This window comes from Carya illinoinensis, chromosome 4 (genome assembly GCF_018687715.1).
Source record: "Carya illinoinensis cultivar Pawnee chromosome 4, C.illinoinensisPawnee_v1, whole genome shotgun sequence".
Classification (NCBI taxonomy): Eukaryota; Viridiplantae; Streptophyta; class Magnoliopsida; order Fagales; family Juglandaceae; genus Carya; species Carya illinoinensis.
The window spans coordinates 13,738,256-13,749,566 of NC_056755.1; the positions used below are offsets into that span (position 1 = coordinate 13,738,256).

Consider the following 11,311-nt stretch of genomic DNA (forward strand, 5'->3'; position numbering starts at 1 on the left):
AGAACACCGGCTTTATGCCAAGCTTAGCAAGTGTGAGTTCTGGTTGGAAGAAGTTAAATTTCTCGGGCATGTAATTTCCAGGGGCGGGGTGGCAGTTGATCCTAGTAAAATAGAAGCCATTTTGTCATGGCCACGCCCGACTACAGTACGGGAGATCAGGAGTTTCTTGGGGCTCGCCGGTTATTATCGAAGATTTGTAGAAGGTTTTGCTCGCCTATCCGGACCTCTCACAGCCTTGACTCGGAAGAATACAGAATTTGTATGGTCAGATAAATGTGAGAGAAGCTTCCAGGAATTAAAGAACAGGTTGACGACGGCACCAGTGTTAGCACTCCCTGAACCGCATAAGCCTTTCGTAGTCTTCAGCGATGCGTCCAAGTTTGGGTTGGGTTGTGTCCTTATGCAGGAAGGACGGGTTGTAGCCTATGCATCTCGTCAGCTTAAGGACCATGAAAAGAATTACCCGACGCACGATCTAGAATTGGCTGCGATTATTTTTGCACTCAAGATCTGGCGGCATTTCTTGTATGGGGAAGCTTGTGAGGTATTTACTGATCATAAGAGTTTGAAGCATTTGTTTTCCCAGAAAAATTTGAATATGAGGCAAAGGCAGTGGCTGGAGCTAATCAGTGACTATCAATGTGAGATCAAGTACCATCCAGGAAAGGCTAATATAGTTGCTGATGCTTTGAGCCGGAAGTCACATTTGGAAGACGAAGCTGAGCCGTCGGAAGTGGATTCGTTACTTTGTGGGATGAGAAGGCTCCTACTAGAGAGTTCGCAGCAAGTGGAGATTTTATCATCAGTTCTTGATATTCGGGTAACCGATTTTGAAGAATTGAAAGCTCTCCAAAGAAAGGATTCGAAGCTGCTGAACATCAGGAAAAGAGTTCGAAAGTCTCGAGGGCCGTTGCACTATAGCTTGGATAGTGATGGGATTTTACGGTTCCGAGATCGCAGAGTGATTCCAAAGGACTCAGATTTCAAAGAGCGGATCATGGCGGAGGCTCATGCGGCCCCTTATTCTGTTCATCCAGGCAGTACAAAAATGTATCGGGACTTGAAGAAGAATTACTGGTGGGATGGAATGAAGAAGGACATCGCCTTACATGTTGAAAAATGCCACACATGCTGACAGGTAAAGGCCGAACATCAGAGACCTGCAGGTGTGCTCCAACCCCTCCCTATTCCTGAGTGGAAATGGGATGACATCACGATGGACTTTGTTGTGGGTTTGCCGAGAACGCCTAGTGGGAAGAATTCTGTTTGGGTGATTGTGGACCGATTAACGAAGAGTGCTCATTTTCTGCCTGTTAATAACACCGACTCTTTGGGTAAGTTAACCCGTTTGTATGTCAAGGAGATAGTGCGGCTACACGGCATACCAAAGAGTATAGTGTCGGATCGGGACCCGAGGTTCACATCGCAGTTCTGGAAGAGTTTACAGGCAGCTTTGGGTACTAAATTGAAGTTCAGTACTGCCTATCACCCGCAGACAGACGGCCAGTCAGAACGCACCATTCAGACTTTGGAAGACATGCTGCGAGCGTGTGTCATGGAATTCCAAGGGAGTTGGGAAAATCATTTGCCGCTCATTGAGTTTGCCTACAATAACAGCTTCCATGCGACCATTCAGATGGCTCCCTACGAAGCTCTTTATGGGAGAAAGTGCAGGTCGCCCTTGTGTTGGGATGAAGTTGGGGAGAGTAGGGTGATTGGACCCGAAATAATTCAAGAGATGCAAAGCCAAGTCCGGATCATCAGAGATAAAATGGCGGCAGCTCAGAGTCGCCAGAAAAGCTACGCTGATACCAGGAGGAGAGAATTGTCATTTGAAGTTGGTGATTGGGTTTATCTTAAAGTCTCTCCCATGAGAGGTGTCAAGCGTTTTGGTAAAAAGAGGAAGCTAGATCCAAGGTATGTCGGCCCTTTTCAGATTCTGGAGAGAGTAGGGTCCGTCGCCTACAGAGTTGCTTTGCCAGATTATTTTGGGGATGTTCATGATGTCTTCCACGTATCATCCCTGAAGAAAAGCTTTGGACAGCAAGAGCCACGCTTCGTCGACCCAGCAAGTATTCAGTTGCAACCGGATCTCACTTATGAAGTTGTTCCGTCGCAGATTTTGGATTGGAAGGAGCAACAATTGAGGTCCAAGACGATACCGTTGGTTAAAGTGGCTTGGGGAGATCCGTTAGCACAAGACTTCTCTTGGGAGCGAGTGGCAGACATGAGGGAGCAGTATCCATATTTGTTTGAATGATGAAGGTATGTATTTTAATCTTGGTCTCAGTTGGTTCATGTGCATTTGTGTGGCTTGGTTTAAGTTGGTGGTGATCTTGCAATTTCGAGGACGAAATTGTTTTTAAGGAGGGGAGGATGTGATGACCCGTTTTTGAGTGTATTTTCGCTGAAATAATTGTTTTTATTTTAATTAATATATTAGCTATTTATTTTAATTTATTTGCATTTTTTAAAGTTGGTTTTTAAATTAATTTATTTTATTTGGTGTTGTGTTTTATTTAGTTGTTTTGTGTTTTTTTAATCTTTTTGGCGGGTTAGTTTTGCTTTCCGGAATGAGGTTTGGACCTCATCTTTTCCCTACACCTTTTCCCTTTTTCCTCTCTTTTTTCTTTTTCTTTTTCCTTTTTTTCTTTCTTCTTCTTTCTTTTTTTCTTTTCTTTTTTTTTTCCTCCCTTTCTCTCTCCCCGATCGGCTCCCCCCCGGTGCTCTCTCTCTCTTCCCTCCCTCTCCCGCGTCGTCTCTCTCTCTCCTCCGGCCAAGCGCCGTCCGGCCACCTCCCGACCTCCCACCGGTCCCATTTTCTTCCCCTCCCTCCGGTGCACCTCCCCACCGAAAACCACCCCCAACCGGCCGGCCATTTGGCCGGAAAAAGCTTCCAAAGGGCGCACGGATTTCACTCCGATCCGCCGCCGTCGCTCCACCTCCGGCCACCATTTCTTCACCACTTCATCACCGACCTCTTGCCGTCCTAACCCACCCATTTCCGGCCTCCATCGACCACCGGAGCAGCTCCCACGAGCTTGTTTTCCGATTTGCCATTTTCGGCCATTTCCGGCCATTCCGCCGCCACCCACGGCCGTCCGTCGCTTCCATTAGCTTCACAACCACCTCTAGACCATTCCCTATCAATCTCGTGTCCTAGTTTGTCCCCGTTCAAAAGTGGGTTTTTCGGACCCACGGCCACAGTGAATTTTCACTGTGACGTTGCTGTTTTTCCGCCGTTAGCAACGCCGCGAGCTTTCTAAAAATACCGTATAGCGCTGTAAGTATTTTCCAAATCCTATTTTCAGATTTTAATATATATTGCTCATTCAATTGATTTATTTATTTAGTTATTTATTTATTAAATTGTTGTTGGTTGTTGATTCCGGACTGAGTCCGAGGAGTTTCGGGGGTCGGATGGATTGAGGACGGAGTGTTTGTTTGGTTGGTTGTGATTGGTTGTTTTGGTTGTGCCGTGCGGCGTGCGTTGCATTTTATTTGCGTGCGTTGCATTTTATTTGTGTGCGTTGCATATCGCGTGCATGTGCATCATGTTTATCGGCGTTTTGGCGTTTGGGTGCGTGTGTCTCACGAGCCCAAGCCGTGATGGGTTATTATCACGGTGGAGCTCCTCTGGTCACTCGGGAGCGGTCAATACTGAGTGACATCCCCTGAGTAGTCGTCTGGGCGCTGACGAGTTCAGTACTAGAGGATGGGTCTGGCCCGGTACGTGCTGAGCACAAGTCCAGGCATCGCTCTATTCACCGATTCTGAGGCCCTGCGCGATGACGGAGTAGTATTAGAGGATGGGTCTGGCCCGGTACGTGCTGAGCACGAGTCCAGGCATCGCTCTACTCACTGACTCCGGGAGCGGAAATTAGAGGATGGGTCTGGCCCGGTACGTGCTGAGCACGAGTCCAGGCATCGCTCTATTCACCGATCCCGTGGCCCTTCGCTGGCGAGGGCTAGAGGATGGCCCGGCCCGGTACGTGCATGGCACGAGTCTGGGCATCGCTCGTTTAGGTGTCGCACGCGTAGCCGTTCTCTACGGTGTGGCACTGAGCCAGGGTGTGCGGATGATCCCTAGGGGAGATCATGGTGCATACGGAGCGGGTTGTGGTATGGTTTTTCAGTTATGATCCATTTTCTGGGAAAAATGGTGGTTTGGGCCATTATCTGGGATAATGGCGAGGTGTGGCTTTATGGAGGTTGGTGGGCCTTTTGGGTTTTGGCGTGCGTGTTAAAATATATGTGTAGCGGGGCGTGTGTTTGTTTGATCTTGTTTTCTTGTTGTTTGGGGTTGTATGTATTTTCATCTGGTAGTGTTTGGGTCATACTTACCTGCGGAACCTTTCTTGGTTCCGTAGCTTTTGGTGCAGAGTTCGAGGAAGAGGAGGAGGAGGCTGAGCCCGAGGATGCGGCTCCGCCGGGTTGCTGATGCTGTGCTTTTTATCTGTTTTCAAACTTGTATTTGTGTTTCTTGTAATATTTTATTTAAGTATGTTTTAAACAGTTTGTATTACATTAAGAAAAATTCTGGTACTTAATTATTGACTTGCTTCTCGCTGCGTTTGTCTTGTGCACTTTGTCGCTCTTGCACACACTTGGCACACGTCGTTAGGATGGTGGTCCGGGTTGTCACCATCCGGACGTCTCGATTTCCCCGTGTTCGGGCGTGGGGATTTGGGGGCGTCACACATTTCGTCTACAATAAGTGTTAAATCAAACGGAAATGTCAGTCCCACTTCCAGGCCATGTCCTCGCTGCCGTACGATTTCTATTCGATTTAACGCTTATTGTAGACGGAAGGGGGGGATTGAGACTTTTTGAAAGTGAGAGGGGGCACTTTGATGCAATCAATAGTTTTGGGGGCACATTGTGATTTTTATTTTATTTTATAGGAAAACTTCATACTTAATCAGACTAGATGATTACAGCTTTGAATATCAAGCCAAGAATACTGCAAACAGAAAGAGGGGATTGATTCCATCCACAAATCTGTATCAGCAATAGACCACGCATGCTTAGCAAGTGCATGAGCCACTTGATTTCCACTTCCGAGGACATGCTGGAGGTGATGCTCTTCAAAACAACTGAGTAAATTCCTGACTTCCATCAACAAGTTACCTTAGAGTGATAAGGATTATTGGCTGGCAGTTAAGGCTTCTACCATCAGTAAGCTATCACTCTCTAGAACAATTTTGGATATGCCCAAATGCAAGATAAACTGCAAGCCCCTGAACATAGCAAGCATTTCTGCAGAATCTGGATCATGCAATTCATGTTCAGCCTTACTCACTGCTAGCACCACCTCACCCTTGCCATCCCTGAGTACTGCGCCCACCCCTACTTTTTTCAGATCAAAAAATAGAGCAGCATCTACATTAAGTTTATAAGACCCCAAAGGGGGTGCTTGCCAGCATCCGGCTCTCTGCATTTGATAACTCGGTTCCAGTCTGAGTGGAAGGCTCGACTTGTAAGTATTTATGGCATAACTTGCAACTTGAAAAGGGTCCAGCAAGACATGCTCAATTGCCCACTTATTTCTCTTGTACCATAAAGACCATGCAATCAAGAAGAAACGGCTTAGTAGTCCTTGGTCCCCTCTGCGTAATAGAAAATTTACTGCATCTGTTATTGTTGTAAAAACTGATGGATCAACAAGAATAGGCATCAGTTTTAACCACACGTTTTGAGCATCTTGGCATTTTAAAATAGCATGAGTACCATCCTCCATGGGAAAGCTACATAAAGGGCAGGCTGTATTGTCTGTGACTTTTCTCTTGAACAGATTTTGCTTGGAGGGGAGACTATCTTGACAGGCTCTCCATGCAAATATCTTAACCTTGTTTGGGGCCTTCATATGCCAAATTGATTTCCACACCTTATTCATTTCTCGTGCACTGGAACTTTCAGCATTATCAAGGCTATTCTGGGATATGAGAAACTTGTATCCACTTTTAACACTATAAACCCCATTTTTCTCATGCTTCCACACCAGCACATCGTCGTGTTCACCCAGGCTTAGCAGAATTTTTAGAACATCTAAAGCTACATTTGGATTGAAGACAGCTCTAACTCTAGCAACATTCCACCAACCTGTGTCCACGTCAATTAAAGAAGCCACCCTTGCTGATAGATCTCTTCCTTCTATTCTGTTACCCTCAGTAACTAAGGGTTGATGACCAGGGATCCAAATATCATGCCATATTCAAGTTATTGCCCCATTCCCAATTCTCCATTGGCAACCTTTAATCAACAAAGTCCTAGCTTCCCAAATACCCTGCCATGTAAACGAGGGGTTATTTCCCTTTTGAGCCTCAAAGAAAGAGGAGTTTGGAAAATACCTTGCCTTTAGCAATTTATGGACCAAAAATCTTCCTGTTTTAATACCGGCCTCCAGGCCTGTTTTGCTAGTAGAGCCATGTTGAAACTCTTTAGGTCTCTAAAACCTATTCCACCCCTCATTTTTGACACACATAGTTTGTTCCATGCTACCCAATGTATTCTCCTCCCATCATCTCTTTGTCCCCACCAAAACCTAGCCATCATCTTCTCTAAATCACGGCATAAGGTTGCTGGTAGTTTGAAGCAACTCATTGCAAAAGAAGGAATAGAACATGCTACAGCTTTCACAAGTATCTCCCTACCCCCTTGAGACAAGAGTTTCTCTTTCCAGCTCTGTAGCCTCCTCCAAACCCTGCTCTTAATTTCTCCAAAAGCTATGGTTTTTGCCTTTCCAACTAGAGGGGGTAACCCCAAGTATTTCTCATATTGTTGCACTGTACTTCCCCCCCCACATGGTCATAATGGTTTGTCTCAGACTACTAGGCACATTAGAGCTGAAAATCATAGCCGTTTTCTACTTGTTGATCATTTGGTCTGATGCTAATTCATATTTTCTTCACAGTAGTTGAATACTTGCTGAAGTAGCAGCACTAGCCTCACAAAACACTATAGAGTCGTCCGCAAATAGCATGTGGTTTATAATAGGAGCCCCCCTACAGATTTTAATTCCCTTTACATATCTGTCCCGTTCAGCCTTTTTTAGCATGCTAATCAAAGCTTCAGTGCAAATTAGAAATAGACAAGGGGATAAAGGGTCCCCTTGTCTAAGCCCACGAGTTGGAAGGAAGGAATCCGTAGGGTTCCCATTTACTAGGACTGAAAATGAGACTGAGGTAACACATTTCATAATAAGGCTCACTAAACTGCTCTTGAAACCCAATTTCAGTAAAATACTTTCAAGGAAATCTCATTCTACTCGATCGTAAGCCTTAGACATATCCAGTTTCATAGACATAAAGCCTTTCTTCCCTTTCCTCTTCTGTTTAAGGTGGTGTACTAGCTTATAAGCTACTAGTACATTATTAGTGATGAGTCTTCTGGGTACAAATGCAGTTTGTGTATCAAAGATAATGGAGGGTAGAATAGCTTTCAATCTATTGGTAATGACTTTGGCAATAAGCTTATAAATGACATTACACAAACTAATGGGTCTAAAACCAGACACAAAAGAAGAGGAATCAGTCTTTAGAATTCAAACAATATGAGTTTTATTGAGATCAGTAGGAGAATGACCTATGTTGAGGACTTCCAGCACTGCTGCAGTGGTTTTATCACCAACAATGTGCCAATATTTTTGGAAAAATATTGGTGGCATGCCATCTAGACCAGGAGCCTTATTAGGGTGCATTTATCTCAACGCTGCATAGACCTCCTCCGCTTCAAAAATTCTGTCCAAATCAGCATTCATAGTAGCAGTGACTCTAGCTTCGATCCCTTCAAGAATATCCATGGATCCTCTCTCGTGTGATGCAGTGAAAAGGACATTGAAATAGCTTCTAATCAACATATCCCTTTGTACTCCCTCTCTCCATAAGCCATTTTCATCTTTCAGTTTTTGTATAAAGTTTCTCTTCTTACGTTGTGAATTGAGTGATAGTTGGAGGGGACAAAATGTATTTAATCCTTTAATTAAAGATCCATAAATATGGAGTTCAGTGTATTATTCATGTCCTAACTAGATGATGAGTACAACTGATCATGATATATATATAGTACGAAATAACATATCGATCGGTACGCGTTATAAATTATTACTCCTACAAAACTGTTAATTTATTTTAAATAATAGTGATATATCATTTAATATAGTTTACAAACTTGCATACATTATCGCTTTATTTCATATATTTGTTTTCGATATTATTCTAATCTGATCATCATAACAATAAACGATAATTGTGCCTCTCATGAATAGAATATGTTGCCCAAACCTTAATTCTCATTCTCTCATTCCTCTTCATTCTTTTCGTTTTTCCCTCCCAGCATCGTCTTTCTCTCCCACTCCCGATTTCCTCTTGCCCTCCCATGTGCCACACCATTGTTTATGTTGGATTCATTATTGTCCATGTCAGATTCATTTTCAATTTTTGTAACATGTGAATCAGTCCTTATTACATGTTCGATATCATGATGAGCGGCCTTTATCCCTAATAAGTGATAATGTATTTTTTTTTTTTTTGTACTTTTTTTTGTTACAAATATCAATTTGCAATGGAATGTACATTTTATTGCAAATAGACATATTCATTTGTAACAAAAGTACATTTTGTTGCAAATAAACACTATTTTGCAATGACTGTACCTTTCGTTTCAAATAAACATATCTTTTGCAACAAATCTTCATTATCGTGAAGATAGTACGCAGCGACAAAGATAAATTGATTTGTGACGATAAAATTTTGTGACTAAAAGTTATTATTTACAAAAAGAAAAAAAAAATATCATCGTTGAAATATAGTTTTTCCATGGCTGCATTTGTGAGCTGATCAGGAGACCGGAGCAACTAGCGAAAAATTATGAAAAGGTGATTTTTATTGACATTGTTGTAGTGTAAGCACGGTCCCATAAACAAAATATAGGAGTGATAAATATAATTATAATAAGTTAAGCAACGTACGTACGTACATGGCCATATAAAACCAGCCAGCTAGAGAGCTAACCTATATATATAATACCAATAGTACTGCATGCATGCATGGTACTGTTCGGACCTTTAGAGACACATACGTCGTTTAGACTTTACTCCCCGGCGGCCATGTATCAATGTGGCGGAATTACGATCGAGTACATTCTTTAATTTCGTGCTTACTCTCGTTGCCGAAAAAATAAAATTAGTCTTTTAAAAGATTAAAATAAAGATGAAGGCAAAAAAAACTTTTTTTTATGGAATAAATTAAATTTTATGTATAATTACTTTTACCTAGTACTCTTTACGCATTTTATTGATTTGATTAATTGACTGCATCACTTTTTTTAATAGAAAATAATTGATTTGACTAATCACATCAGTAAAATATACAAAGAGTATGCAAAATTAAAATAACTATATATAGTAGAACTTATATATAAATATATATATATTATGTTATATATTTATCAGCCTTCGATCGATTGACCAACAGATTGTATCGATCGATATGCCGTACGTACGTACGTGTCAGCCAATCCATGTGACAATATTCTTGAAGTTAATTTTCTAATTGTGTTTGATTGGAGTTACCTAGTTAATTCAAATTGCAATTTTTTTTTTAAGTTTAGATAGAGTTAAAAACAGCGGCTTCAATTTTAAAAAATACTGCATGAAAACTCAGGAATTGATTAATTTTTTTACTTAATTAAGTGATTGTTAATATATTGGTATATTTTTATATTTTTTAAAATGATAAAAAAATATGAATAAGAAAATTGAAAAAAAGATTAGAAGATGATTTTTGCCAGTTGTAACAAAGAGTAGCAACGCTCTTCAATGGTTATAGGACGGCCTCGTACGTACGTTAGGTCCAACCGTCTTATAAATTAGGAACGTCGACGTCGTACTCATACTGCCAACCCATCGACACTGATTTCTAATGTTCTGTATCAAGTGTTTCCAATATTTCATAAGATCGTAAGCTTAATCTCTCGGCCTTTGAGACTTTGAGATCGACAGCGAAGCTCTGAGCTCGTATTTAACCTCATTTACTACGTACTCGCAACTGTCACCCACTCGGGCCCCTTTTTTTCCCTATATAATGCGACCCTCGACGCTGCTAGTTTCAGGTACTCACACAGCAAAAGCGAAAGTAAGAGAAAGAGAATCAGAGAGAGTGCGTTTTGAGTGAGAAAAAAATTTAAGAGATCGATCGAGATGGCAATTATTAGGTGGTGTGTAATGCTGGCTCTTGCTCTGGCTATAGTTCAGACTAGTACTGCAGCAAGAACTGTGCCCAGCAGCAATGGTGGCGGCCTCGACGATCAAAAGAACTTTATTTCATACAGCGGAGTTGGCGGCTATTCTGGGATCGGCAACGATGGACTCCCCTTTGGCGGAGTGGGTGCAGCTGCTGGCATGGGTGGTGGGCTCGGCGGTGGTGGAATGGGTAGCTTCGGTGGTGCTGGTGCCGGTGGTGTGCCTGGTGTCGGGGTTGGGGTTCCATTTAATCCTTGAAGTTGTTGTTGTACTGCATGGGATTTGAGTTTACCTAATAATTACCTTATCTATATGATCTAGTACTGTTTGAAGTTAATTAGTTGATTAGCTGTGTGAGATGTTAGATGTTTATCTCTATTATGTTTTTCTTTTCTGAGCCGTACTGAGAGATCGATGTTTGTATTTGGAGATGCTTTGTTTCCCAACGTCTAATTAGAAACTAAAAATAAGAATATTGAAGACAATGTTTCCATTTGTCATTACTTCGGGTACTTATAATTGCAATAATATGGCATTTGACGCTTAACCTATGTGGTTTATTTAACAGCATCTAAATGCATTAGATTGTGTGATTTTCTTATTATTTAATTTTTTTCCCTTCGCAAAATTGGGAAGGCTTGAGCTAATTAAGTTCCATGCTCGTTGAAGTTGATCATATTTGATTAGGACGATAAATGAACTAATCTATTCGATAGCTGCTTGAGATCACTTGTCTGATTAAACAGCTCGAATCAAACTCGATTATCAAAAAAATGCTCCCTGGCCGTGAAAGTAGATACATGGTCAATTAATAAATGACACACACTCGAATAAATCCGATTCAACTCTACTAAAATTTATTAAGGTCCAAGCTAGTTGACTCGTTAGACTGAATCAATTAAAACTCATTCATACATAGATAAATATATACATACACATCTGTATATATACATATTAGTTATTAATAAAAGCATGGTGCATTTTATAATTTGTACAAAAATTAGTCAGTAGGATTTAATAATTTGATATACAAGTATGTGGAAAATATAGATGAAATGTTGATATATAGTA

At 41.6% G+C, this 11,311-nt stretch overlaps 1 protein-coding gene across 1 annotated transcript; it reads left to right on the top strand.

Moving 5' to 3' along the window:
• The first annotated feature begins 10,096 nt into the window (after positions 1 to 10,096).
• On the top strand, positions 10,097 to 10,787 carry LOC122306759 (acanthoscurrin-1-like). Its single transcript, XM_043119274.1, has one exon. The coding sequence runs from the start codon at positions 10,199 to 10,201 to the stop codon at positions 10,496 to 10,498; it is 300 nt and encodes a 99-aa protein (XP_042975208.1). The 5' UTR covers positions 10,097 to 10,198; the 3' UTR covers positions 10,499 to 10,787.
• The last annotated feature ends 524 nt before the right edge of the window (positions 10,788 to 11,311 follow it).